This window comes from Paramormyrops kingsleyae, chromosome 9 (genome assembly GCF_048594095.1).
Source record: "Paramormyrops kingsleyae isolate MSU_618 chromosome 9, PKINGS_0.4, whole genome shotgun sequence".
Taxonomy (NCBI): Eukaryota; Metazoa; Chordata; class Actinopteri; order Osteoglossiformes; family Mormyridae; genus Paramormyrops; species Paramormyrops kingsleyae.
In genome coordinates, this window is record NC_132805.1 from 3,602,762 (window position 1) to 3,628,284 (window position 25,523).

Sequence of the window (25,523 nt, forward strand, 5' to 3'; positions counted from 1 at the left end):
AACCAACTTAAATGCATAAACACACATGCAGAGATTCAAACCTACAAGAAATATGTAAACGTTGCATTTTAAAAGGCTATTTTGGGGGTATGTGTGAAAATATAAAAGTGCATGTAGACCTTGTTTAGCACTTCCTCATGCACAGAGGAAGCGAATAACTATGACATCAAACAGACAAAAAAGAAACCTTTATTTCTTGTTAATACGCGTAAGTGGTCCACATAAACAAGCCCTGTGCCTCAAAGTTGTTCTTAAATCTAAATGAGTAAGGTGCCACCATGACCTAGAGCAGTGTTTCCTAACCCAGTCCACATTTTTTCTCCCTCCCAGCTCACAGTAGGGAGCAAAAACATGGACTGCCTGGTGGTTCCCGAGAACTGCTGCAGCCTCACACTTTCCACACTAGTGGTCCAGTCCCACCCCCTGCTCTGTGTACAGTATGTGCATAGTGTGGATTTTCTCCCCATGTTTTCCAGGTTTGCTCACACTGTCCAAAGACAGGTATTTAGGCTAATTGGTGACTCAGGGTTTGATTGTGAATATAACCATGTTTGTTATAAATGTTTGCATATATTTGCATAAATTAACTTTTAAAATTGTTTCAAAATTGTTTCAACCCCATCCTTAGAGACTCCCAGACAGTCTGCTCCCTCCCATCTCCTAGCTAATCAGGAAAATACCTGAGTATTGAATACCTGTTTTTTGGGGGCTAAGAAGGAGCAAAAATGTGGACTGTCTGGCAGTCTCTGAGGACTGGGTTGGGAAACACTGCTCCTTAACATAAAAACATTCAAACGTAGCTATATTGCTAATGAAATATGTGCTGCAATTATGGCAAACTAGGTTGCCAGTTTCAATGTCCTGCTTGGCTGAACAATGACATCACTGATGGGCCCTTGAGCAGCAGCCAGAGAAATGCTCCAGGGAAACCAGATAAATGGCTGAGCCAGTGCTCAGACCCCAAGCTTCTCCCTGAACTGCATGTGTGTGTGTGTGATTGTGTGTGTGTGTGTGTGTGTGTGTGTGTATATATATATATATATATATATATATATATATATATAAATAAAACCTCTTAATTTGACATTGAGGAGACCATTTTTTATGTCCCCACAAAGATTTGAGAATTCAATCAAAAAACTAAAAATGCCAAAAGTCTCGTATTTTGTTTCGTTACTTATGGTTATGGTTAGGGCTGGGTAGGGCTTAAAGGAGTCATAGTTAGCATTAGCATTTTTCCCATAGAAATTAATGAGCAGTCCCCAAAAGGATATGTGTGTGTGTGTGTGGGTGTTGCAAAGAGAGCCATGTGAATAGAAACATTCCAATGTACCTGTAGTCTATTGTACAAATGACAATTAAAACATAATTTAATTTCAGTACTTAGGGCCACAGCTACCCCCTGCTACTGATTCCCCTGCTACTGATCCCCCTGCTACTGATCCCTCTGCTACTGACTGCCCCTGCTACTGATCCCCCTGCTACTGATCCCCCTTGCTACTGATTCCTCCTGCTACTGATCCCTCTGCTACTGATCCCCCTGCTACTGACTGCCCCTGCTACTGATGCCCCTGCTACTGATTCCCCCTGATACTGATCCCCCTGCTACTGATCCCCCTGCTACTGATTCCCCCTGATACTGATCCCCCTGCTACTGATCCCCCTGCTACTGATTAGCTTACTGTTCCAATCTTTGCAAAACAACTTCACCATACTTACCATAAGGCAGTGGGCTGGTATCCCATCTTCATGGAATAAGCTCTAGGCTTGACCCAATTGAAGCACTTATGGAAAATGGGGGGGAAGGATGTATATTAAATATATTTAAGTACAGCACTTAACTAGAACATTCTGTTAATTTTTTTTACCTCCATGGTCAGTATATAAAGTTACTTATCATTTCTAGTGTTTTCTAAGCCTATTGAGTATGATTCTGCAGCCTTTTAACCCTTAAGCAGTTGATGGGTTAACAGAAAATTCATTTCAAAATGAAAGCAGAGAAGCTGAAAGAATTGAGAAGTGTCCTTGGAACTGATTCCAAAGAAAGTGGCAGAGTATGAGAAGGTCTCTCTAAATACAGAGGCACCGGCAGCTCAGATAGCAACTTTGGAAATGAAGTCATACTCATCTCTTTTAATGTCTTTCTGCTTTCATCTGATACTCACCCTTCTTTATCAAAGTCACAGTAAGTATGTAAAATGCCTTTATAGAATTGTATTTGGAGTCATGTATTCTAACTGTGTTCCAGTGTAAGACATTATGTGACTGTGAAGTATAGATATATTAATTGTATAATATATTAACTGTAATGTATGTATTTTAAAAGTAGTCAGTGTTATATATGACAGATTTTGTAGTGGGTTTGCAAAAGTTAACAGACAGAAAGCAGACAGACAAGAAACAGGGTCAATATGTAGCTTTGTGAGTTGCGGAGGTGTTTGTTATTCTAGAAGTTGTCGTGCTTCTGTTACATTCCACTGTGGTTTTGTAAACACAATGTATGTGTCCTGGCATATTTTTACTTTTCATGCAAACAGGAGGGCTTTTCTTCTTCCCAAAATTCAGCACATTAGGTCCTCCAGAGGCATATAGGTATACAATAGCCGTATATTAGAAATAAATGAAATTTGTTTTTCATTCAAGTCATACCTGAAATTCTAAAAAAATGGCATAAACATTTTTATTCATCTTTCCTTAATCATGATGAATAAAATGTATCCACAAATAAGGAAGTGAAAAAACGCACTTCTTTGATATCAGTTTCTGGGTTTTATAGTTTGTTTATGAAGTATAAATATTTTGTAACTATGTTGCTGGATATCAATATACCATAAAACTTTCTGGCACTGGTTATTTTTTATTGGTAACTAAAAATGAAGTAATTTCAATTCAAATTTTAATTTTGCTTTTGTGGTTTTGTGGTTTTGTCAGATCAAATACGCGCGTTGTAGTGCACATCAATATGGGATTACTTAGTGCAAAACACGAATTACAAAAACACCCATGCCTGTTTCTGTTCTGTTTTCTCAAGGTAAGCTTGCCTGCAATGTGAGCCCCTCACTCACGATATCGGCTACTTTGGGGGACAATGCAGAGCTGCCCTGTTTTTTTACAATTCCCCCTGGTAAAGTCCACAGCTTCAGGATAAAATGGGTAAAATATACACCAGGAATGACCCCGCCCAAAGACATCCTGTTATGGCCAACGTCTACTTCATTACCTAATTACAAATGGGACATTGACAGCTTGAAGCTTGGAAATCTATCTCTCACACTGAAGAATGTCAATATGACCGACGCTGGGCTGTATGGATGCCTTGCCTGGGATGGCTGGGAATGCGTGATGACCAGAAATGTCACCTTAAAAGTCAAAGGTGAAAAATGACATTGATGTTTGCCTTCTGATTTGTTTATTAGTCCTTTATTTTACCAGGAAGGTTCCCTTGAGATAAAATATCTCTTCTTCCAGGAAGTTCTGGCCAAGATGGCAACAAATAAGAAAAACAAGACAAAAATGTCATTTACATACATACAGAGATGATTAATATAAACACAAACAAAAAACACATACAAATACTCAAACTCTCCAAAAATACATAGAATAAAATTAATTTATATGAAACAATGACACTGTTCTCAAAGCTTTAAAGTTTAAGTTAAAGAAATTTTTAAACACATTCAGAGAAGACAAGGAGTCTAAATTCAATATATTTTGTAATATATAAACACTCATGTGGTGCATAAGAACAAAAGGCAGATTTCCTCAGTTCTGTGCTTGCAACGGGAGGCTGAAGGAGAAGTTTAACTGATTCTGATTCTGCCCATTAAAGCCTTTGCAATAAAAACCAGGCAATGCATTTTCCTTCTAAGATGTAATGATGTCCACTCCTCCATCTCATATAGCTTACAGTGATGTGTTATTGGTGTTGTACCAGTTATAAATCTCAATGCTGTATGAAACATCTAGTTTCAAATAAGATGAAGTCGCATGTACAGTATATTACATCACCATAATCTAATACTGATAGGAAAGTGCTCTATACTAGTCTTTTTCTAGCAATGAAGGGAAAACATTTCTTTAAACGGAAATAGAAGCCTACTGTAGTTTCGGGTGAAGTTTTTTTTAATAAACTGTCAATATGGTCATTCATCATTCAATAGTCTTGGCTCGTCAGGCTAAAGGCAACTTATTGTTAGTCTTTAGCAAGTTACATTGATTGTGTTGTGTCGTCTCACTTGGATATCGTACCTTTTCTCTTTTTTTAAGATTGTGTGACCTTAGGATCCGTCCTGGCACCGACCAATGGCACTGCTATTCTACCTTGCACTTTCCCAAATACTTCAGAATACACCCAGAGAGTAAACCTCACCTGGAAGCTGGTCCTAGCAGAGAAGCATCCTTCTCTCTTACAATACCCTCCATCCAGTGAACAATCCAATCGAGGACGACTGAGATTCAAAATGGATCCCAGGTCAGGAGACGCATCACTGATAATATCAAACTTAACGCACGGTGACAGAAACTGGTACCGCTGTCAGTTGGTTTTGGGCCGAAGCTCCCAGTGCTACGAAATGAGGCTTGAAGTGAAAGGTGAGTGTTACCAGTGTTACCAGGCAACCATGTAGGTGCTGCACACTACTGACAAAATAATGATACGCATGCGAGCAAATACTTGGTCAGTACTGAGAGAAATACTGCTGACAGAATGATACCATCGGATGGATGTTATGTGCGTCGGTTTGTCCGGATTGAATGCTTTGTCTTGCCAGAAATACTTTAGCCAGAACTATAATGTCTGTCTTTTCTTCATGAACCACAGATTTTGTATCAGAAGAGACGGCAACGTTTGGGACATCGACTGTGACACTGAATCAAAGAGGTATATAAACACATTGAACTGATTAACGCACAAAATATCACGATTTTACTGAAATGTGTTATCATCTAATTGATATTGGTACACCAGGCTATTAATAATATCTACTGGGTATCCAAAAATACTGATGTGTATTTATTGTATATTATGGCATATTAGGTATAGCATTGTGTGAAGAACATTAAATGACTGTTCTTGTGTTGACCTTCACTTCGACAGATGTCACAGATGAAGAATATAGCAGTAAAAGTGCAAGCACTGGAACCATAGTTGCCATAGTGTTGCTCTTGGCGTTCTGCATCTTCGTAGCATCGGTGGGATCGGTGTTCTACATTAAACAGTGTAGATCTTCTCCAGACACAACAGGTGCCAGCCCCAAAAATTGTTCCAGTTAATGAGGAGGACATAAACTATTCTATAGTCTGCAGTTTTGGCAGGAGGACTTGTCCTTGTGCTTGTTTAAATACAACATCTGTTGGCATTTTAGTAATAACCTGAAAAGGTAACCAGTGTTACAATGGTAAATCTCACCTGACACCCAATGACTTGGGTGGCTTTGAGTACAATACCACAACTGCAAAGCGTTACCATGCCAGCAGCTGAAGCTTTTGAAAGTCAATGAAAATGATACAGTTTAGTGACATTGAATCTGTTCTATCCCTACAGATGAAGATAGTCTCCAGGAGGCCTATTACTCAAATGTAGAATTTCGGAATTCAGGTAAGCAGATATTGGTGTGGCCAGTGTTCATTGGAGTACCATAAACATGAAAGAGCCACAATCCCAAAAAGCGCACTGTAACTACTTTCAAAACCTTTCAGACTCTGAAAGCTTGGAAGGCCTACTGGCAGATTTACTGAGGTCACATTGAACTGAAATTGTGAAATCTATATGCTACATTCAAGATTTCTTGCCAGTCCTGCATAATGGTGCTCAAATAAGGCTGAATGAGTGCCACATTCTTTTGACAGAACTTCAGATATCTATTACTTATAGTATTTATTGGAAAGTAGTAAATAACTTATTTAAATCTAATTTAACTGCAACTAATCTTCTAACCAGAAAGGCACAAGTGTCTGAATTATGCAATTTATAACATATAAGCCTTTACTATTATTATTATTAAACCCTTTATGTAGCACTTTTCAAGATCTCAGAAGCATAGATTAGATTAAACAGATAAGAAAATGACAAAACATATTATGGATAGAGAAGGTTATAGGCTTGAGCAAACAAAAAGGTTTTTAGCCTGATTTTGAAATCTGAGACCAAGATCGACAGACAAATACCAGTAAGGAGGAAGTTACAGAGCTGGAGAGCGAAACAGGAAAATGCACGATAGTCGTGAAGTTTGGAAGGGGGGGGGGTGGGTGAAGAGTGGATGTGCTCATTTACAGGGAGCCAGTGACGGCTCTGAAGTACGGGAGTGATGTCTTGGTGGGAGTGAGTGTGGGAGAGGAGCCGGGCGGAGTTTATGGAGAGATTTAACTATCATATAGTTTTATTTCATTTTCAGTGCATATTCTGAACACCTTTTACACTGTGACTCATGCAGAAAATCGCTGGTCCTCAGGTAGGTGTCAAGAAATATGTACAATGTAACATATATAAGTTTCCTATATATATTATAGTCAAGACTGTACAAAATTTTTTGCCATGCTATTCAATATTAATAGAGGTGATTTGTGTAAGAAAATTACACGCTACATATAATCCATTTTACATGTAAAAAATATATCTTTATTTTTCATATACGGTGTCTGATTGTTTCATCTGCTCTCCTAACAGATCAGTCAACTGACAGCAAGACGTCTGATGCCTGAGTGCCACCTTGACGATTTTGGATAAACTTTTGGCAGAGAACCATTATAATAATAATACAGTAACTAATTCTTTACATTTACATTTTTAGCAGACATCTTAGTCCAAAGCAATATGCAAGTGAGGCAAACAGCACATTACAAACACACATGCTGTGCAGGAGTCGAACACACATGCTGTGCAGGAGTCAAACACACATGCTGTACAGGAGTCAAACACACATGCTGTACAGGAGTCAAACACACATGCTGTACAGGAGTCAAACACACATGCTGTGCAGGAGTCAAACACACATACTGTACAGGAGTCAAACACACATGCTGTGCAGGAGTCAAACACACATGCTGTACAGGAGTCAAACACACATGCTGTGCAGGAGTCAAACACACATGCTGTGCAGGAGTCAAACACACATACTGTACAGGAGTCAAACACACATGCTGTGCAGGAGTCAAACACACATGCTGTGCAGGAGTCAAACACACATACTGTACAGGAGTCAAACACACATGCTGTACAGGAGTCAAACACACATGCTGTGCAGGAGTCAAACACACATGCTGTGCAGGAGTCAAACACACATACTGTACAGGAGTCAAACACACATGCTGTGCAGGAGTCGAACACACATGCTGTGCAGGAGTCAAACACACATGCTGTACAGGAGTCAAACACACATGCTGTGCAGGAGTCAAACACACATGCTGCACAGGAGTCAAACACACATGCTGTGCAGGAGTCAGCTGGGTCTAAGTGCAGCTTAGACTGAGCTTCCAGTGAATGTCCAGTAAAACATGTAAGCAGTACTGGGCATGAGCTACACAGCAACTTCTAACAAAGCAATAACCTAAAGAGACTATAAAATTACCAGAAGTACAACATTAATAACATTCAGAGAACATAGAGAGCCGTAAGGCTAGTGGAAGAATTCATGGAACAGATGGGTCTTGAGGCATTTCTGGAAGGTAGATAGGAGGTCTGATAACCAGATGTGGTTCCACAGCTCATTCTACCATCAGAGAATCACACTTCTCAGGTGTGGAAGGAGCTCGGATCGGTGTTGTTTCGCTGACCGAAGGTAGTGAGATGGGGCAAATGTCTCGAGGAGGCTTTTGATGGAGATGGGTGACTGGGCATCGATGGATCTGTAAGCCAGCACCAAAGCCTTGCACTTGATGTGAGTGTGAGGATGGACACAGTGGAGATGTTCCAAGTTAAACAGTGATGTCATGGTGGATGCTGGGGCTGGCAGCAAAGACAAGAAGCTTAGTCAGATTTAGCTGGAGGTGACAGTCTTCCGAGCCGTGATGTCAGCCAGTGCCACAGTGGTGGGAGGAGAAGTCATGCCAATGGCTGATCTGACCCAGTTTAATTCCTAATTTCATTTTTAGTAATGCTTTATGCTTCAACATTGCCTTATCTCTTACCTATTAAAATTAAAAACATAGCCAACTGACTGCTTTTTGTTGCTTTCTTTATTCACGTTGCAAACAATTTTTCAGTGTTAAGCAAAGCTTGACCTTTAATTTAGGATGAAAGTAAATGAACATTGTAGCTTTGTAAATACAGCTTGATACTATCTACATTTTCAATGGAACAATGTAGTGAGCATGATAATTAGCTAAAAGTGAGTTTCGTGACTGTGAATTAGTCTACTGATGATGATGAGTCTTCCTCATTTCCAGGATAAATATTTTGTGCAGATAGAGAAAAATGCACATAATGAAAAAAAGTACTGTACTTTGAAATGCTCTGTTAACAATGTAAATGGATGTACAGATGATCAGATTATCAATCTCACAACTATAAGGATATAATGGAGTGTAATGCAGAAGTATTACAAGTGTAAATGTGCCATTAATCCCTGAAAGCTGATAGGGAATTGACTGCGATGTCATAATGCTCTTAATCTATGGGGATTGGTCAGGATTCATGCAAATCTTTGGGGTTGCCCTGCTGCTCAATGTCGGGACTTGTGACCTAAACCGCCTCACCCCAGAGGGTCACTGCAGCCCCTCCCCTGCGTTGTGGTCTAACCAGGGTGTAGCCCCCGGGGACCGTCTGCCACCACCGTCTCTGGACTGTCTGAGTGTGGCGGTAAGAGACAGGTAGGTGTGGTCACCGTAAAAGTGATGAGAGAAATGCAAGTGGACCGCATGCAAAAAAACAAACATTAGCGTATGAAGGTACGTATCTGGAAAGAGTCCCCACATTTCACAAACAAGCAAATGTGACTGGACAGGACTTACAGGGGGAGAATGAGTGCAATTATTTTATGGTAACACTTTACTTGAGGGGCACCAATAATATAGTATTATTATATTACTTGTGTATTAATTAACCATAAAGCAAGTCTTAGTTACATACTGATCTCGTGTTTGTCATTATTGAATAAAGAAGCAGTTACTATATTTACTATACGTAATTCTGGAAACCTTTATGAACTACTGAAGGAACAAACAATGAATAACACATGAAATACTGATGTCATGTTCGTTTGTCATTAATGAATCATGACACATCTCAAGTGTATACTATACTTTTTCATGATTTGTACTCTAGTAGTAACTGAGTTGCTACTAAGTATTTATGCCATCTCAAGTAAAGCGTTACCACTTTTATTTTCAATGCATCTGCTGAGGGGGTATAATCACGTAACTGACTGTGACCATTATTTCTTCCTCATTCGCCAACCGACTGCTCCATTTCCTGTTTCACATTTAGTGTGGCACGAAGAACTGCTGTAGTTCTAGAACTTGCCTCAGTCATGGATTTTCCCCACCAGTTTCAGAGAAGGAATTCAGTTTGTTTTACCCAAGACATAATCCTGGTAAAAGCCCTTATCCAGTGAACCATTCATTTTAGGTATCATTGTGAGTTAATATGTATTATACAATGACAACTTTCAATTAAACATTCCTTTAACAGGCTGTCCTGAGGCCTATTTGGGGGTGAGAAATGTGACTGTTGGCTTCTGCAGATTGCATTTGCGTGTTACGCTGTGACACCATGTGACACTCCCTTTGACTGAAGCTTCTCATGCCCTAGCAGAACCCAAACAGGGAACTGAGAGTGAAGGAGACTAGATAAGTTCACAATTCCTTTTCAAAACACTTGAAACTACTTTGTTACTGTGATGCTAATTATCAATATACTTGCTTCTGTCTTATTATTTCTTTCCATTAATGGCTGTTCTCTAATTCTAATTAAGATGTTAGACCAGGGGTGCCCAACTCCAGTCCTGAGGGGCTGGAGCCCTGCACATTTTTGGGTTTCCCCTCATTTAACACACCTGATTCAACTCCTTGTGCTAATTACCACACAGCTCTTGAGCTGAATCATTTATGGTGGAACAGGGAAAGAACTAAGCTACACAGGGCTCTGGCCCCCCAGGACAGGAGTTGGGCACCCCTGTGTTAGACCTTTGGATGAGACACAATGACTTGATAAATATCATATAGCCCCTTATATTCTCTGTGGGAAACGCAGGCTTATGCAGGAATGCTAGTGAGAAGATGGAGACTGAGTCCTTCTGCACATGTGAGTGAGATCAGGGAGAGGCAGCAGGAAGTGGAGAAATTTCGGTGGTTTCAAAAAAGTCCACGAGTCAGGATAAAAGACACAATTAGTAAGAAGATTACAGACTGTTTACCAACCGAGTGAAGAAAGAGCCAGGGGCAGAGTCTCCCACACCATGGACGACATTCTCTCACCCGGGTGGCGAAATCGCTCTTAGTAGCAGCCAGACGGCACAGAGCAGCAGCAGCCGTCGTACGTTAGCATTTTAATTCTTAGGATTCATAAATCGAGAGATAAAATGACATGAAACAAACCCGGATGCTTGGTGTTTGACAGGCCGCACGATCAGCTTTCTCCTGGTATGTCTGTGATTCTTTGTTCGTTTTCCCACATATATTTACCAGAATTTTTTTTAATTGCTTTTGTTCATTCTGTTTTAAATACTTGCTGTCATTGTATACAATGAAAACTTTCTGGTGTCAGTTTTAGATTGGCTTTTATGGAAATGTTTTATAAGAATTTTGTTGTTCTGGTGCAACAGACAAATTTATTCACAAAAAAATAAACTTATCTATAACTAGGTTTTTGTAACTATGTCTATAATTCAGTATAGAAACTGTCAAGCTCATCATCCCTGAACATATGACAAAGATTATGTGATAATACTCAGGCATTAACTCATTGTTGACAGGAATCAACAGATAAACAGATAACAGACCTCTAATGCTAGCTGTGGCTGGCTGGCTAACAGGACACTACACAGGCCCAATATGTTACAATTCAGTTATCATGTAGCAGGAAGCCATATCAAATAAATACATAGTAATATCATTCTTGACCTTCTTCTGTTAGAATACCTACTTGTGTTCATGTGAATAATCAATGCTTTGATATTGATTACCCATTTCACTTTTTACTCATGTTGTCACAAAGGATCTTCTTCCCGACCATTGTGACAATGGAAGATGGGATCACAGAAGACAGTGAAGAACATGAATGTGAGGTTCACATAGCCCCACCACGTCTCCACTTCTCAAAAAAGTGTGGAGAAGGTCCGCAATGGACAAACGGTAATGTTGATGCTATTGGTGCGACTGCCAGAAGCGATGCTCCCCACATTACCAACAACACGGTGTGATGGGTCCTGATATTTCCCACAATGCATCTGTCTCATTCTTTTGTTCTCTCATTCCGTTTTTTCAGGACAGTGTGTCATAGCAGTGCCCAGTTGCCCCAAACTGTGTCGCAAGTTCGACATCCCCCACTGCCGAGCTCTGCTGGAACAGCGCGGCTTTAATGTCAGTGTGTATCCTTCATCCTGTGCTTACTCTGTATCCGCACTTGTTTCCTGTTATCTCTGCTACATGTAAACTTACTCTCCACACATCACTGCACTATCAGATTGCAAAATCCAAAACGACAAAGCTACTCTCATTTAGCACATTTACATATCATGCTGGCTTCCAGATTCCTGCTCAAGATTTCGACAGACCTCTACAAGTCGCACTGGACTCCCCCTCAGTCAGAAGATACCTCTTATTCAGCTCCTCGGTCTTTCAGTTCGTCTTTGCTCTGGTGAGCGGCAGAGAACAGTCAATATCAGGAAGGACTCATATTTTTCCTTGCAACATTAATACTAATCTTAAATAAATCTTAATTTATCAAAAAAAAATTTGTTACAAAAACACCTTAGCAAAATATCTTGAACTGTATATTAAACCCACCTTATTGTCCATAGCTTTGCAGGATATTTGTCATCTGACACTTCATCAAATACATTTCACACTGCCCACACTGGTGCACTGCCATGGCTCTCTGCTGCTGTCGTAGCTGCTGTGTTTGGTGGCACTGCCATGGCGCTCTGCTGCTGTCGTAGGTGCTGTATTTGGTGGTGTGGTGTGGCCTTTACTCCACGTTCCATCTCTACATAAGGCTGAACCTTGACGGTTTTGGGATTCTCTGCGCCTCTGTCACTCTGGCCTCCATCTTCATCACCTCCGCGATTCTGCTCATTGTCAATCACAGCTACAAGCAGGTACACCTCTCACACCACCTACGCACTGCGTCCCCAGAGGTTCATACAGTATACATTTCGTCCCCATGGCTCAGCAAACTTTATCGTGGGCACCCTCACTCCTTCCGGGAAATTTAATCATGTGGGGGTGGCGTCCAGTATTTCTTCAGGGGTCTGAGCCCCCTATGGGCAAATCCTAGAATCAACCCTGAATTCTAGCTTTGTGAAGTTTAGCATGTTATGCTTTTTTAAAAAATTGAGTCACAAAGGTGATAATACAGTGTAATACAGTGGTCGTTTTTGATGCAGTACTTCTGTGGTGTTCTGGAACTTTCCTGTTAGGTGTCTGCTTGTCCCTGTCAGTGAACATTAACATGTGACCGCTGTTCCTCTTTGCCAGAGCAGCTGGTCTGTGATTGGTACATGCAGTGGTGATTTTTGAGACTGCTCCCCTTGACACAATAAATACTGTTTCAGTTCTGTGTCTGATACACCTACAGTTCCGACGTTGACTCTTTGACCTTTGAAACTCATGCCTCCTGCTGCTTTGAAAACTCACATGTCAAAGTGCTCATTATCAGACCTCTATTATAGGTGATACATATTGCTGACTGGAATTCAAGCTATATACTTCAAGCTATATACTTCAAGCTATATACTTCAAGCTATATACTTGTAGTGCATCTAAACTGTTTCTGGTTTTTTTTTCAGATAAACATTAACACAGATGTTAGGCTGGTCCAGGTGAACGAGAGGCTATGGAAGTACAGATTGCTGGTGGGCCTGGATGATTCAGAATGTCTCTGTATGGGGACTTTACGAGAATCCTTGAAAAACTAAAAATCTGAGCAGGACCCGTTCATACAGGGTGACGTGGTGGTGGGTCACACCTGCACTGTGAGTTTGAATCGATTTCTGTTCTGCATGTATGTGGAATTCTTCCTGGGTAATACAGGTTTCCTCTGACGGCCCAAAAACATACACTTAGGTGACTGGGAATCTAAAAATCGACCACAATGTTCTCCCTGTGTTGGACTGGCATCCCAAATAAGATACAGTTGTGGTGAAAATTGTGGAAACACCAAACATTTTTGGTTTTGGTTTACATTATGCTTTAAAGGTTACCACATGAATATTGTTACAAATATCATACACTGGATGATTAAATAAGTAACTGGAACCACAGTTGAATGTAGTTCTTCAATCTCTAAGAACTGAAAGTGTTACCACAGTTTTGGCCACTAGTGAATCTCTCTGTCTGAGGATGCATGTCCTGGGACAGGCTCCAGGCTGTCTGCAACCCTCACCAAATAATGAGGTTAGAATATGGAATATTTCATATTTTATATATTGACTCCAGGGCATAAAGCCTTATTCCCTTCATCGTTAGCCTTAACCCTCGTTTGCAGCTGTACTTTCTGTTCTGGGATCTGTCTCCATGCCTAACCAGACTGACAAGCTCTTTGGAGCAGATGAAGCTCGCAGGGACCGACCTCCAGGTTAGTGAGTATCAATGGATTTTCACGTTATTTAATTTGCATAAGCTGATTTCTGCTGAGTATGAGACTAAAAATAAAAGGAATGGAGAAGCACCTTGAAGAAATGTAGAATGTTATTCCCAAGAGGTTAAAATCAGTATCAGTGCATTAGAGGAGAGGATTGATGCAATAGCCTGTTAAATATGTATAGTTATTTATCTGCCTCACACAAATTCATTCAAATATATGTAAATAACAGCTGTAAAGTACAGTAATTGTAGATTTACTAATAAAGAAGTTGACTTTTTAAGACAATTGACAGCTTCTGTCCTCAGAGCGATAACTAAGACTGTGTGGTTCAGGGACTGGTCAGTGAACAGGTGCACAATCAGAAGTGTGACCTCCAGCAATGTTTTTCTGCTGAAAAAAGCAAGCAGACAAAAAAAAAAACAACAAATTTTAATAAAAACTTGCTCCACAGGACTTGGGGAACTGAATGAAAACAGAGAAATCAGAGCAGCTATTCAAACAATATACAGAACTAAGAGCAGGTGGCAGAAAATGATGTTTAACACCTGACTTCCTCCATTCGAGGACCTGTGTTCCCCCAAGCCCACCAACAGTGGTGTTTTCTGATCAATGAACAACGAGCATGAATTAAGACAAGTAACCTAAATCGGGTACAGTAACGTCAAATCAGAAGGTTAATGGTTCAAAGGGCCCTGCTGTCTTAACCTTGAGAACCTGAACTGCTGCATAAAAAGACACATTTATATCCAAAGTGACATATGTAACAACAAGAGGTCCAATTAAATATTAGGTACATTTTTAGCAGACAAATATACATCTCACCAAGGTCAAAAAGGTACAGCATGATATTTAGGCTCATCATGCATTCTCTGTGCTAACTGCTGAAATCTTCCAATTGAGTGATTATATATTAGACGTAATATAATTATATAATGATCAATGCTGTTGATTCTATTGTAGAAAAGACTCAAACGAAGCATGTCACATCTACACCTGCCGATTACGGTATCAAGCCACGATATTGGACATGGAGGCACAGATGAGGAGCGGTCTGAGGAAACAAGACCCCTGCTCACAGAGAATGAAGGCAGAGGGCGCAATACTGCAAACAGCCAGAGGGAGTCAGCATTCACCAAGAGCTACAGCCTTGTGCCAGACCAAACACTCTCTTCTCAGGTTTGATACATAATTTTTAAATAAGGTACATGACTTATTGTAGCTTAACAACCCAAAGGTCATGGGTTTGTGTCCCATGGATCACACATAAAATGTTACCCTTCTCTCTAGTGTAAGTTGCTTTGGATAAAAGCTTCAGATTATGTGCTTTGTGAACCTGTTCTGCTGTGTTCCATGGAGAGTTGCACTGAACGCAGGTTTACTGGTTGCCTGCTATCATCAGCTTACACACATCTGGGCTGCCAGGTGAACTGAGATCTGTACTAATGTTGGCTTCGGTGAAGCAACTTAATGCCAGAGTAAAGCAACAATGAGTGCACCATGTGGCCCTTAAGCCGAGGTGGACAGTTCAAGTGCAGAGAGTACGAATCCAGACCAAGATTTTGTTTCAACCAACCAGTTGAGTATAAAAAGTCTCATTCACAGAGTAACTCAACTGGTGGGTTGAGACAAAATCATGGATTTGTACTTTCTGGACCTGAACTTTCCACCTCTGCCCCAACATACCTTACAGCCAAAGGAATCTACAAGCTGGCATGTTTCCCCCCAATACACTTCTATTAATGTATCGATATCCAAAGTATCTGCTGATATCCAACTTAACTTACATGGTTAGCATGCCAAGGATGGGTGGGCAGCCCGCTGACCTTATTCCCTTAAAGGTCCCCCCCCCGTCAATATTTGTCCTTCTCCTTCACTGTCTTTTCTTTCTTTTTACACAGTAGGCTGTGTGTTTAAATATATATATGGGGTAACTATGTTGGACGGTTCAAATTTAAGTTTCATTTCAACATCCTAGATATCATTGCATGAATATACTACTCTGCAACACATTTTGAGAAAGCAATGCGATGATTGTACTACACATGCAAACCCATCGCTATTGTCTGTGCAGATCACAGCGTATCGTCTCCTGATGACCTACAGCGCGACCTACGTCAAACTCTCCGCTTCCCAGTGGCTCCCCACCTCCCCGACGTCTTCACTGCACGCACTGAACTCTGACAGGCCTCACTGCACCACGGCCCCTGTGTGCCTGTGCCAGTATATTCAGAAGAATGTCCTGTATTAATCAGGAACTTCAGCTGATGGGAGTTTAATCCACTGTCTTAATCAGAGGCAAACATTAAACATTAGACGCTGTACTCAACGTCTGAGTGTCTGATTCATTATAGGTTTTCCTGTACTTACAGTTTAAACGACTGAATCATAATATTCTGGGTCCAGAATTAGCTCCAGGATATTAAAATGAATGTTAAATATTTCATGATTATCAGTTAAGTAGCAAAACAAGTCAATCCCAGTGCCGATGCGAAGATGGAAAAATTTGTACTTGCCACTACTGAGGAGGTACTGTACTATGTAAGTTCTACTTAAGTTCTGTAAGTTTGACTAGTTAATAATGGTAATGACATCCTGCCACTGTATCCTTTCATTACTAGGAGGACTTGGAGAGGAATGATGGGTCAGCCCTGAGACTGTATGTCCCATAACTTCATAAAGGTGCTCCTCAAAGAGCTGACTGAAATAAAGGTGCAACAACTTACTTATTTCAATGTGTCTCTCATCTAACTCTTTGACTGTTTGCAGTTTCTCCACACCTTTGTTCCATTGATACTCCATGTTTGTGAATTTAAGTTTGTAATTGTCGAGATTGAATTCTAATGTTTATAAAGTATTTGAATTAATTTATTAACAAATTACCAATGTCACGGGGGTCTGAGGCTGGTTCTGAATGCCTGCGGAGATGGGGGCAGTATGAAGGGTGTTTACTGGCAATGACAGAAATCAGATGACAAAGTACAAGAGGTAAAGCACAGGAAAACCCAGGAACAGACTAAAGGTCAGTAACACCAGAATATTCCAACTGGGCTGGAGTACAAAATGAAAGAAGACAAACACGAGGTCACTAGACAGGCAGGAAGCCAAGAACGTGGTAAAGCAATAATATAGGCAGAGTTAATCCAAACAGGAGAGGCAGGGGCCAAAATCAGCTGACAGGCAAAGCTTTGGTATAGGAAAAACAATCACTGCCAAGGGCATCCAAAGTGCTGGTGCTATGGTGGCGGGGAATGGTGCAAAGTGCTGGTGTTATAGTGGTAGGGAATGGTGCAAAGTGCTGGTGTTATAGTGGGGGGAATGGTGCAAAGTGCTGGTGTTATAGTGGTAGGGAATGGTGCAAAGTGCTGGTGTTATGGTGGGGGAAATGGTGCAAAGTGCTGGTGTTATGGTGGTAGGGAATGGTGCAAAGTGCTGGTGTTATGGTGGGGGGGAATGGTGCAATGTGCTGGTGTTATGGTAGGGGGAATGGTGCAAAGTGCTGGTGTTATGGTGGGGGGGAATGGTGCAAAGTGCTGGTGTTATGGTGGTAGGGAATGGTGCAAAGTGCTGGTGTTATGGTGGGGGGAATGGTGCAAAGTGCTGGTGTTATGGTGGTAGGGAATGGTGCAAAGTGCTGGTGTTATGGTGGGGGGAATGGTGCAAAGTGCTGGTGTTATGGTGGGGGGTGGGGGATGGTGCAGGCAGAGAAAGGAAGGTGGCAATGATCCACTAGAAAAATAACAAAGACAGGTAAAACATAACCAAGGGCACAAAGCAAGAACAAAACAGAACACAAACCACAACCTAGGAACAAAAAAACTAATAGAAAAGAAACACTGAGGAACAAAATCTAATAAATACAAAAACATCTGGCTTCAAATTCACAACTGAAGGGTTTACAGCTGCACACTCAGCCCATAGAGGTCAGGGGGCTGCGGACAACAGAGACGACAGGATGGGCAGCAACACCTGCTGGCCGAAAGGGGAGGAAACATGAAAGGCGGATGGGTGCTGACTGACAGCTGGCCAAAAATCAGAACAGGGAAAAACGTCAGGGATCAGACACAGAACTGGAAACACAGAGTACCAAACATGCAAGAGACCTTGGCAGGTGCCCAAGACAACTGGGAACTGGGAAACAGAACCTTCAGTACACTGGGGAATGGTCAGCGTCATGGGGGCATTCACGGGCCATGCCCCCCCCCCAAGTGAGCCATCGCACCTTTCCAAATGCCACCCAGCAATGATGCCATCTCTCACCAGGCAAGAACAATGACATTCGCCACATATTGTATCTCAGTTGGTAAGTAACTGAGAATCATAACCGATAGCTATGAACCCTAAGGTTCCCCTTACCTGCTCAGAATTATTCCCATAGTGCTTAGCGGCAGCCAGCTGTGATGCGCTTCCTGTTTGGGGTATTGGCTTTCCTCTTGAGGAATATTATGGATAAATGCTGTTTCTTTCTTACCTGGAGTCCCTTTTAACAGCAGTGAGATTGAAATTGTTCTCTAGCAACCAAGAGTATTATATATTTGTTGTAAACTGACAAAGCACAAATAACAATTTCAGCCTTTTCAGTACAGAAATTTATTCTGACAAAGCACAGACTTCATTGTAATGACCATCCTGTCACAGGTAAAATTCTTCTGTGGGAAGAAGTAACTAAGGTGCCAAGTAATTTCAACCATATTCATGTGCAAAACATATTTACTCTATATTAATTTGCCATTTTACATCAAACAAATAATTTTGTTGAGGTTACAGTAAGTATATATATAAAAATGAGGTTAAGTATATATATAAAAATGAAATGGACAGGAGTGACATTGTAAAAATAAACATGATCAAATGTGGATTTTCTAAACACTGAAATGTTAAAGGTACAAAACAGCTTTGTATTTTAGAGCATGAGATTGCTACTATCATTGTACAATATGAATTATGTTGATTTATTTAAGCAGGTTTGGTAACAATTTCTATGAGTGCCATTTCTATAAGAATCTAAGAACACAGTCATAACAGTTTGTAATGCATTTATAATAATGCATTTGTTCTTTTCAAGATGAGGGCCAGATCAAGCAGGATTCTGAAATTTCTATTAATAGCTTCAGGTTCCCAAGAAGCATGCAAACAATGTATCTCTGAAACAATGTATCTCTGAAACAATGTATCTCTGAAACAATGTATCTCTGAAACAATGTATCTCTGAAATGTCATTAGTGCTATCCAGTTTTGATTCCGTATTATGACTGTCGATTCACAATTTAACGTATTCCATGCAATAGAGGGTGCTATAGAAAGCTGAAACAGATAAGACTGCTATAATACTTGTCGGGAGTAATATGTGCAGCAGTGAAATGTAGTATGCATTAATTGTGCCTGTCCCTGGAATTCCTCTGTGGGATGAAGCTCTGTATTGTACATGTGTATCTCACTATAGATTTTTCCTTCATTGCTATTCTTACACCCTCGGGTTGAGCACTTTGAGCGGCTGAGCCTGGGAGTCGGCACTAGGATAAAAGAAGGGGTACACGGCTTCTTTAAAATCAGCTCCCAAGTAGGAGAACAGGGGGGTCATGTCTGCAGCGTTATAAAATGACAGCTGGCCGGCTTCGTAATCCAGGTACATGCCGACCTTCCTCACGCTTCGGTTCCCCACCGTCCAATAGCCGTTTTCTGGGCACAGAACCACCCAGCCGGCCCTCTCCGCCGACTCCGCGGCCACACCCAGGTCCCAGTCTGACCTGTCTCCCACATCCACCTCCCAGTAGTGCCGGCCCGCGGTGAAACGCCGGCTGGCCAGAACACAGGGGCTGAACTCGAAGCGAGTCTCCTCCATCGGCAACCCTTCCTTAGGGGTGTGGGTGTACTGGGCGGACGTCAGGTCCTCCGAGAGGGACAGGAAAGGATTGGCGGTGGCCGGATCGAGGCTTAAGAAGCAGAGACCTAGAATGGAGCACCAGAACCAGTGTCTGACATCAGTACATCTGTACAAATGACAACATTTCTATTTGTTGCCCTGATGATCAACATCTAAGTCTGTAGTTTGTGTTGTAAGCTAACAGGTGTGGGTGCAAATGAGGTATTTCAAAGTTAAAGAAACCAATTTCTCAGCTTTCAGCTTTGCTATCAACATTCAGCAGTCACAAGTCACGCTACAGTGGTTCTCACTATAACTGAAATACATTTCTGATTGCAGCAGTGCAGCTCAATAAGAAAATGTGCTCCCATATATAATATTATTATAACAGGAGCTCTGAATTTCCCAGCAGTGAAGTTTACCCGCCATTTTGCTAAGACAAAAAGTGACTGAAGTCGCTTTGAGCCAATTTATGCATATCTAACGTGCACCTTCCTGTTTGTGAAAACGCTCACACACCTGCCACTGTCTGCTTCCATTTTTAGAATAAACCATGACTCAGGGCAATAACAGGAAGTGGGCAAATATGTTAAACACACATGTACTGTATAATACAGTAGACGCCAAGGTAAAGTACCAGCATATTCACTATCACAGGTATATGGCACTTATCTAACTTGTACCTTTTTTCTTTGCAAAGAAAAGGAAGCAATATGCACATTTGCAATATGATTTAACTTATTTTATATAACTATTGAGCTACACTTTGAAGCCAGTGATGTGTTACATTTTCCATTCACACCAGAGATACATTAGGTGACAGAAAAGTTACAACCGAAACTTACATTTGTGCAATTAGAGCTACAGCAACAAATGGAATTTACACTGTATTTTTCTTTACCTGGTTTAATGATTTCTCCTAATTTCTTCCATATAATGTACTGAATCGGACCCTTGTAGACACCCAGGTCGAAGCAATCTGTCCCCTCATCATTCAGTGCTGCTGGTTGTGCTTTCAGTCTTAATGAAGAAAAAATATATTCTGAGACGATGAGACAAAGTGAGAGAAATGTTGACTCCAGTACTCATTTGAGGAGTTAGCATAGGAATGGCCCATTCAGATATTAAAGCCCAGCAGTGGGAGGGTTTTGGGAAGTTAAACCTCACTGATCTGTCAACCAGAGAAAATGGGCAATGACAAAAATCTTTGTCTCACTAATGCAAACCGTCTTCAGATTTTTTAACTTATTTAAGTCAGTGTTTGGGGACATTTTAAGTAGACAGGACTTGTTCAGGTTGAATTTTCTTTGTGACTGAAGCACCATTGTCTGTTATGGAGGGGGGGGGGGGGCATGGCACAGGCAGGGGGATCCTTAGCGTGGTTCCAACAAAAAAGGGTTTATTAGCAAGTGTAAGACTGGGACAGCTAAACCACAGAATTAGGCCCATAGTGAAAGCACAGCTACAAACACCAGAATTACTACAAAACCATGAACCACAACAGAGTACAAGTACAATACAACTACAGCTACTAACACAGTAACAACTATAATGATAGATTAAAGAACAGAATGAGGGTAGGAACTTAAGTCTACACAGAGAACAAGGGCTAACAAGGGGCAGGTGTGGAACATAATAAAAAACCAATCAGAAAAGGAATGGGACAATAAAAACAACCACTATATCCATCACAGTAAACAGGAACATGACAAAACACATGATTATTAATGTAAATTACATTTCTCACCTCAAAGTCAGTTCCTGAATATCCTTTGAATAAAAAAAGACAAAGGGGTATTAATACATCTGATCCTATGAATGTCGGTGTAGATATGGGCATCACACCACTCTCTGCTGTCACTGAAATATGATTGTGGGCGCAAATTTCCAAAATTTTGTTGTTTTTGAGATAAGACTGCCAATGACCAAAAGTCTAGACTTCCTCATCAAATATTACAGTATTGGGAAACAAAACTAACTCAGTTATCATGTAATCCAAAAAAAATTACTATTGTTAAATTTTCAAAACTCGTTAAGTCCATAGATGTTTTCTCAAGTGAATTTTGGAAGTTTGCTCTCCAGCTAAACCACAGTGAACTACATGCTTTAACATGCGAATCACACTCAGTTCTTTGAAAACATACAGTCACAATTTGTGTAAAGGAGTTATTTTCAAAAACCAGCTTCAATCAAGTACTTCAATCAGAGTGGATGGATGGCGCGGCTCCTGTTTCAGTTGCTCCCTGAGTGAGGCCACGTCTCTCTGAAGGGCGTCTACTTCCTGGGAGAGGTGCTGGGAGCCTTGCTGCCTGAGCGCCAGCAGCCGCTGCGTCTCCTTTTGCAGCTGGGAGCACAGCCTCTCTCGCTCGCGCTCAATGCACCGCTGCAGACAGTCCATCTCCTGGGTGATGTGGGCGTGCAGGGCCTGAGACTGCTTCTGCAGAGAGGATCCAGGGATGACTGAGGGACGGGAGCGTCGTGTTGCCTAAGCACATTAATGACCAGTAATATGTACGTGACATTCTTCTGAAAATGTTTATTGATTCAGGAAAATAAATCTCCATTGTATTCAATGTATGTGTGTTTGTGTATATATATACACACACACACACACACACACACACACACACTTAGGGGCACTGTAAAAGGGGATGAAAGTTCGGATGATTCCGAAGGCCCCTGAGTAACAGGGGCCCTAAAAACTTTTAGGCACAATTGCATTGGTCTGGGTCGGGGGCCCAATATGATGCGCTTTCATCGGGCCCAAATTTTCTAGAAACACCCTTGTATATAAGATATTTTCATAAATGGTCCCTAGGTTCAATACATAGACAAAAAGTATCATATTGGTTTGCTGCTCACTGTACTAAGTACTCATATTGTAGTTCACAAAGCTGTATACTAAGTACTCATATTGTAGTTCACAAAGCTGTATACTAAGTACTCATATTGTAGTTCACAAAGCTGTATACTAAGTACACATATTGTAGTTCACAAAGCTGTATACTAAGTACTCATATTGTAGTTCACAAAGCTGTATACTAAGTACTCATATTGTAGTTCACAAAGCTGTATACTAAGTACTCATATTGTAGTTCACAAAGCTGTATACTAAGTACTCATATTGTAGTTCACAAAGCTGTATACTAAGTACTCATATTGTAGTTCACAAAGCTGTATACTAAGTACTCATATTGTAGTTCACAAAGCTGTATAGTAGTTAAATACTTCATTCGAATGCTTGAGTTAATTATTACTGCATACCCAATTAATCCATACCTTTATTTCATTAATTTCTTGTTCTTTCTTTTCATAAAGTTCTTTTATTTCTTTCACTTCTTCCTCAAAGTGTTTCACAGCCTCTTCGAAATTGTCCTAAAAACACAATTTATTCTTGGTGTTCCGATATACATTTCACTTGCTGCCATTCACTCTCTCTTACCAGTATGCCTGTAAGCTCCCTTCAGGTTGCCCTATTCTTGTGTGATATACTTCCCCTTGTGGCCCCCCACTGGGGCCCCCCCATTTCCACGCCCTTTACCTCACACTGGGCCAGTATCTCCTCCATGGGCGCCAGGCAGTGGGCGCGGTGCTCTTTGGAGACGGCACACACCACGCAGATGGCCGTCTTTTCCTCCACACAGTACATCTTCAGCGGCTCCCGGTGGACCGGGCACAGACCTGGCTCCGCTTCCGTCTCCATCTTCTTCCCCAAGGCTTTCTGGGAGAACTTATCACTGTCCTCTATCGGCCCCTTGAACTTCAGCCCTAAATCGCGAACTCTGCCCACAATGGTGGCCAGCAATTTGTTGCTTTTTAAGGTAAACTGGGGAAAGATCTCGCAGCATAAAGGGCAGGTGTAACCTTTATTCTCACTCTCCTCTGTCTTTTCTCCATCTTTCCAGTAGTTTATGATGCACTCTCTGCAGTAATTGTGTTCACAGTCTAGCCTGACCGGGTCCTCGTAGAGGGAGCGACACAAGGTACAGGTCACTTCGTTGACTAGACTCATGGCCAAACCTGCTTCCTCCCCTGATGTCATCGCAACAAAGATAACAGTCGTGATGCTGCAGAGCCGTAAACAAATGGTTGCTGTGGACTGAAATGAAACCAAGCAAGAAAAAGACAATTTCGAGTCATTTCAGTGAACCATGCATTTTCAGTATTGATTGAAAAGATCTGTGTCTAAGACTAAGAAGCAGTATGCGTGATGTTGTTCCTGTTTAGAATCAGAATCAGAATCAGAATTACTTTATTAATCCCTATGGGGAAATTCTCTTACATTACAAACTCCTGATGAAAATAAAGATTTAGGAAAGTTATGTACAGGTGATAGAAGAGATTTTAGATAGAACTATAGAACAATAAAGTAATTAAGATAAAAATAGTAAATAACCAATAAAAATTAAACCTGTAGCAGCAATAATATTAAGTTCCTGGGTTTTTACAGCAAATGTATATACCGTATACATGGTTATTTAAGGTGACTTTGCTTATGTTTATGGTTTGTGGTTTGAGTGATCAGATATGTGAGTCAAACAGTCTTATTGCGACCGGCAGGAATGATTTAGCTGGTTGCAGATCCGTGACATGGATAGTTTTGTTACTGAACAACTTTGTCAGTTTTGGATCACCTGAAAATTGAAGGGCTGAAAATATCCCCAGTACTAAATTAGCTAGATCTTTTACATATGTGCCTGCAGCAATCAAGAACTGCAATTTAATGCATCAAAAATGCATCTAAAAAACTGCCGCTGCCTGCGCAGTGGTGTAATACAGTGGGATTGTACATTCATGCATCCATTCATTCCATTCATAATGAAAGTTCGGTTCTTCTCGCTATGGCTGTATTGCAATGTGAAAGCAGGTGCATGTGTTGATGCAGTGTGTTCTTACTTCTCGTCTTTCCAGTAAAAACAGCCTCACTCCTGCTTGTTGATCCTTCAAAATCAAGAACACCATGAGCGTCAGTCCGTGTCTTCAATTAGTTTTAACTGGCTTTCAACAGCAGATTATGAATCCAGGCACTGACCTGTCCTCCCGTTTGGTTCCGCGTTCCGCGTTCCGATCAGGGTTAGGCCCAGATCTGCCTTCGCCTTCCCGTTCCTTTGGGTCAGCGGGTGACAAAGTCTTGAAAGTAAGAGTTTCTGCTGACCCCCACTTTCTCCCGCTCTGAGTCACTTTGAATGAGTGCCGGTTTGAAGAGTTTCACTTGCAACTTCCTCTTCACGCTTCTGCCCTCCCTAAACCTCCCTAACCCCCCCTAACCCCCCAACTCTGCTGAGATCAAAGGACTAAGAGAGACTGGTTTGCAGCAAACCAAGATGCTGTTACACCCTCCCACTCACAGCTATTGGGGTCATAAGATACAGAGAGTTTCTTGTTGTGCGAAATACCGCTTAACATTCTTTCTTTTGTTTTTTTACCAGTTTCATGGGTGATAGAAGCAGCTAAAATAAGCTGCATGTATTTCCATTGTGCATTCTGGTATCAAATGGATTACACACAACAGGAAGATCAGACACATAATGGATGCAGGATAAAAATAGAAGAGAAAACAGAGGTTATAGCTATTATTATATTCATTAATGCATGCAGAAAATAAATGCCAAACAAATTGCTGAAAAAGCAAGATTGTCCAGAAGGTTTAATAAAAGCTGGTTATGAAGTTAAATGCATTTAGGAGTGATATTCACCCGAGAACAAGATAATTTAGTTTAGTTATCTCCAAATAAATAATGTAATTACTAATACTTTGAATCGTATAGATATTTTCCAAAATGTAATTATGGGTTATGCTATAATATTATAGTTATTGTAAAGAACATTGGAAAAGCAGTAAGTAAAGTTAGACTGCTGAGTGTCACACTGTTTGCTCGCCTGCGTGTGATTCCTCCCAGGGCTCCTGTTTACTACAAGATTCCA

At 41.0% G+C, this 25,523-nt stretch overlaps 3 protein-coding genes across 4 annotated transcripts; 2 read left to right on the forward strand and 1 right to left on the reverse strand.

Annotated features, from left to right (window-relative positions):
- The first annotated feature begins 2,001 nt into the window (after positions 1–2,001).
- On the forward strand, positions 2,002–8,153 carry LOC111839046 (uncharacterized). The gene is made up of 8 exons (XM_023802627.2): positions 2,002–2,185; positions 3,032–3,373; positions 4,267–4,590; positions 4,820–4,879; positions 5,096–5,242; positions 5,543–5,596; positions 6,393–6,449; positions 6,665–8,153. Exons 1-8 carry the CDS (start codon positions 2,113–2,115, stop codon positions 6,697–6,699), a joined length of 1,092 nt encoding a protein of 363 aa, XP_023658395.1. The 5' UTR covers positions 2,002–2,112; the 3' UTR covers positions 6,700–8,153.
- Positions 8,154–10,158: 2,005 nt separating this feature from the next.
- On the forward strand, positions 10,159–16,470 carry LOC111838995 (transmembrane protein 268-like). Of its 2 annotated transcripts, XR_011992869.1 has the most exons (10): positions 10,159–10,575; positions 11,150–11,286; positions 11,420–11,514; positions 11,684–11,791; positions 12,093–12,251; positions 12,942–13,052; positions 13,640–13,729; positions 14,699–14,914; positions 15,810–16,264; positions 16,357–16,470. XR_011992869.1 is itself a non-coding variant. In XM_023802517.2 (9 exons), exons 2-9 carry the CDS (start codon positions 11,175–11,177, stop codon positions 15,984–15,986), a joined length of 1,068 nt encoding a protein of 355 aa, XP_023658285.2. In that variant the 5' UTR covers positions 10,159–10,575; positions 11,150–11,174; the 3' UTR covers positions 15,987–16,470. The 2 variants fall into 2 exon arrangements, 1 of the variants encoding a protein (XP_023658285.2); XM_023802517.2 differs by having other exon boundaries at positions 15,810–16,470.
- Positions 16,471–18,398: 1,928 nt separating this feature from the next.
- Positions 18,399–24,537, reverse strand: LOC111839072 (zinc-binding protein A33-like). Its single transcript, XM_023802673.2, has 7 exons — positions 24,495–24,537; positions 23,140–23,697; positions 22,878–22,973; positions 21,796–22,035; positions 21,346–21,368; positions 20,500–20,618; positions 18,399–19,684 (listed from the first exon to the last, which is right to left on the reverse strand). Exons 2-7 carry the CDS (start codon positions 23,638–23,640, stop codon positions 19,200–19,202), a joined length of 1,464 nt encoding a protein of 487 aa, XP_023658441.2. The 5' UTR covers positions 23,641–23,697; positions 24,495–24,537; the 3' UTR covers positions 18,399–19,199.
- Between the last annotated feature and the right edge of the window lie 986 nt (positions 24,538–25,523).

Bases quoted from the DNA above. Each gene is read 5' to 3' on its own strand.
- LOC111839046 (XM_023802627.2), top strand. From the start codon at position 2,113: ATGAAGTCATACTCATCTCTTTTAATGTCTTTCTGCTTTCATCTGATA. The intron at 5,597-6,392 runs GTAAGCAGATAT...TTTCATTTTCAG, and splicing joins TGTAGAATTTCGGAATTCAG to TGCATATTCTGAACACCTTT. The intron at 6,450-6,664 runs GTAGGTGTCAAG...CTCTCCTAACAG, and splicing joins AGAAAATCGCTGGTCCTCAG to ATCAGTCAACTGACAGCAAG.
- LOC111838995 (XM_023802517.2), top strand. From the start codon at position 11,175: ATGGAAGATGGGATCACAGAAGACAGTGAAGAACATGAATGTGAGGTT. The intron at 11,515-11,683 runs GTCAGTGTGTAT...GCTGGCTTCCAG, and splicing joins TGGAACAGCGCGGCTTTAAT to ATTCCTGCTCAAGATTTCGA. The intron at 13,053-13,639 runs GAATCCTTGAAA...CCTCGTTTGCAG, and splicing joins TCTGTATGGGGACTTTACGA to CTGTACTTTCTGTTCTGGGA.
- LOC111839072 (XM_023802673.2), bottom strand. From the start codon at position 23,640: ATGACATCAGGGGAGGAAGCAGGTTTGGCCATGAGTCTAGTCAACGAA. The intron at 21,369-21,795 runs GTACTTGATTGA...TTTTATTCAAAG, and splicing joins ATCCATCCACTCTGATTGAA to GATATTCAGGAACTGACTTT. The intron at 19,685-20,499 runs GTAAAGAAAAAT...GCTCCATTCTAG, and splicing joins AGGAGAAATCATTAAACCAG to GTCTCTGCTTCTTAAGCCTC.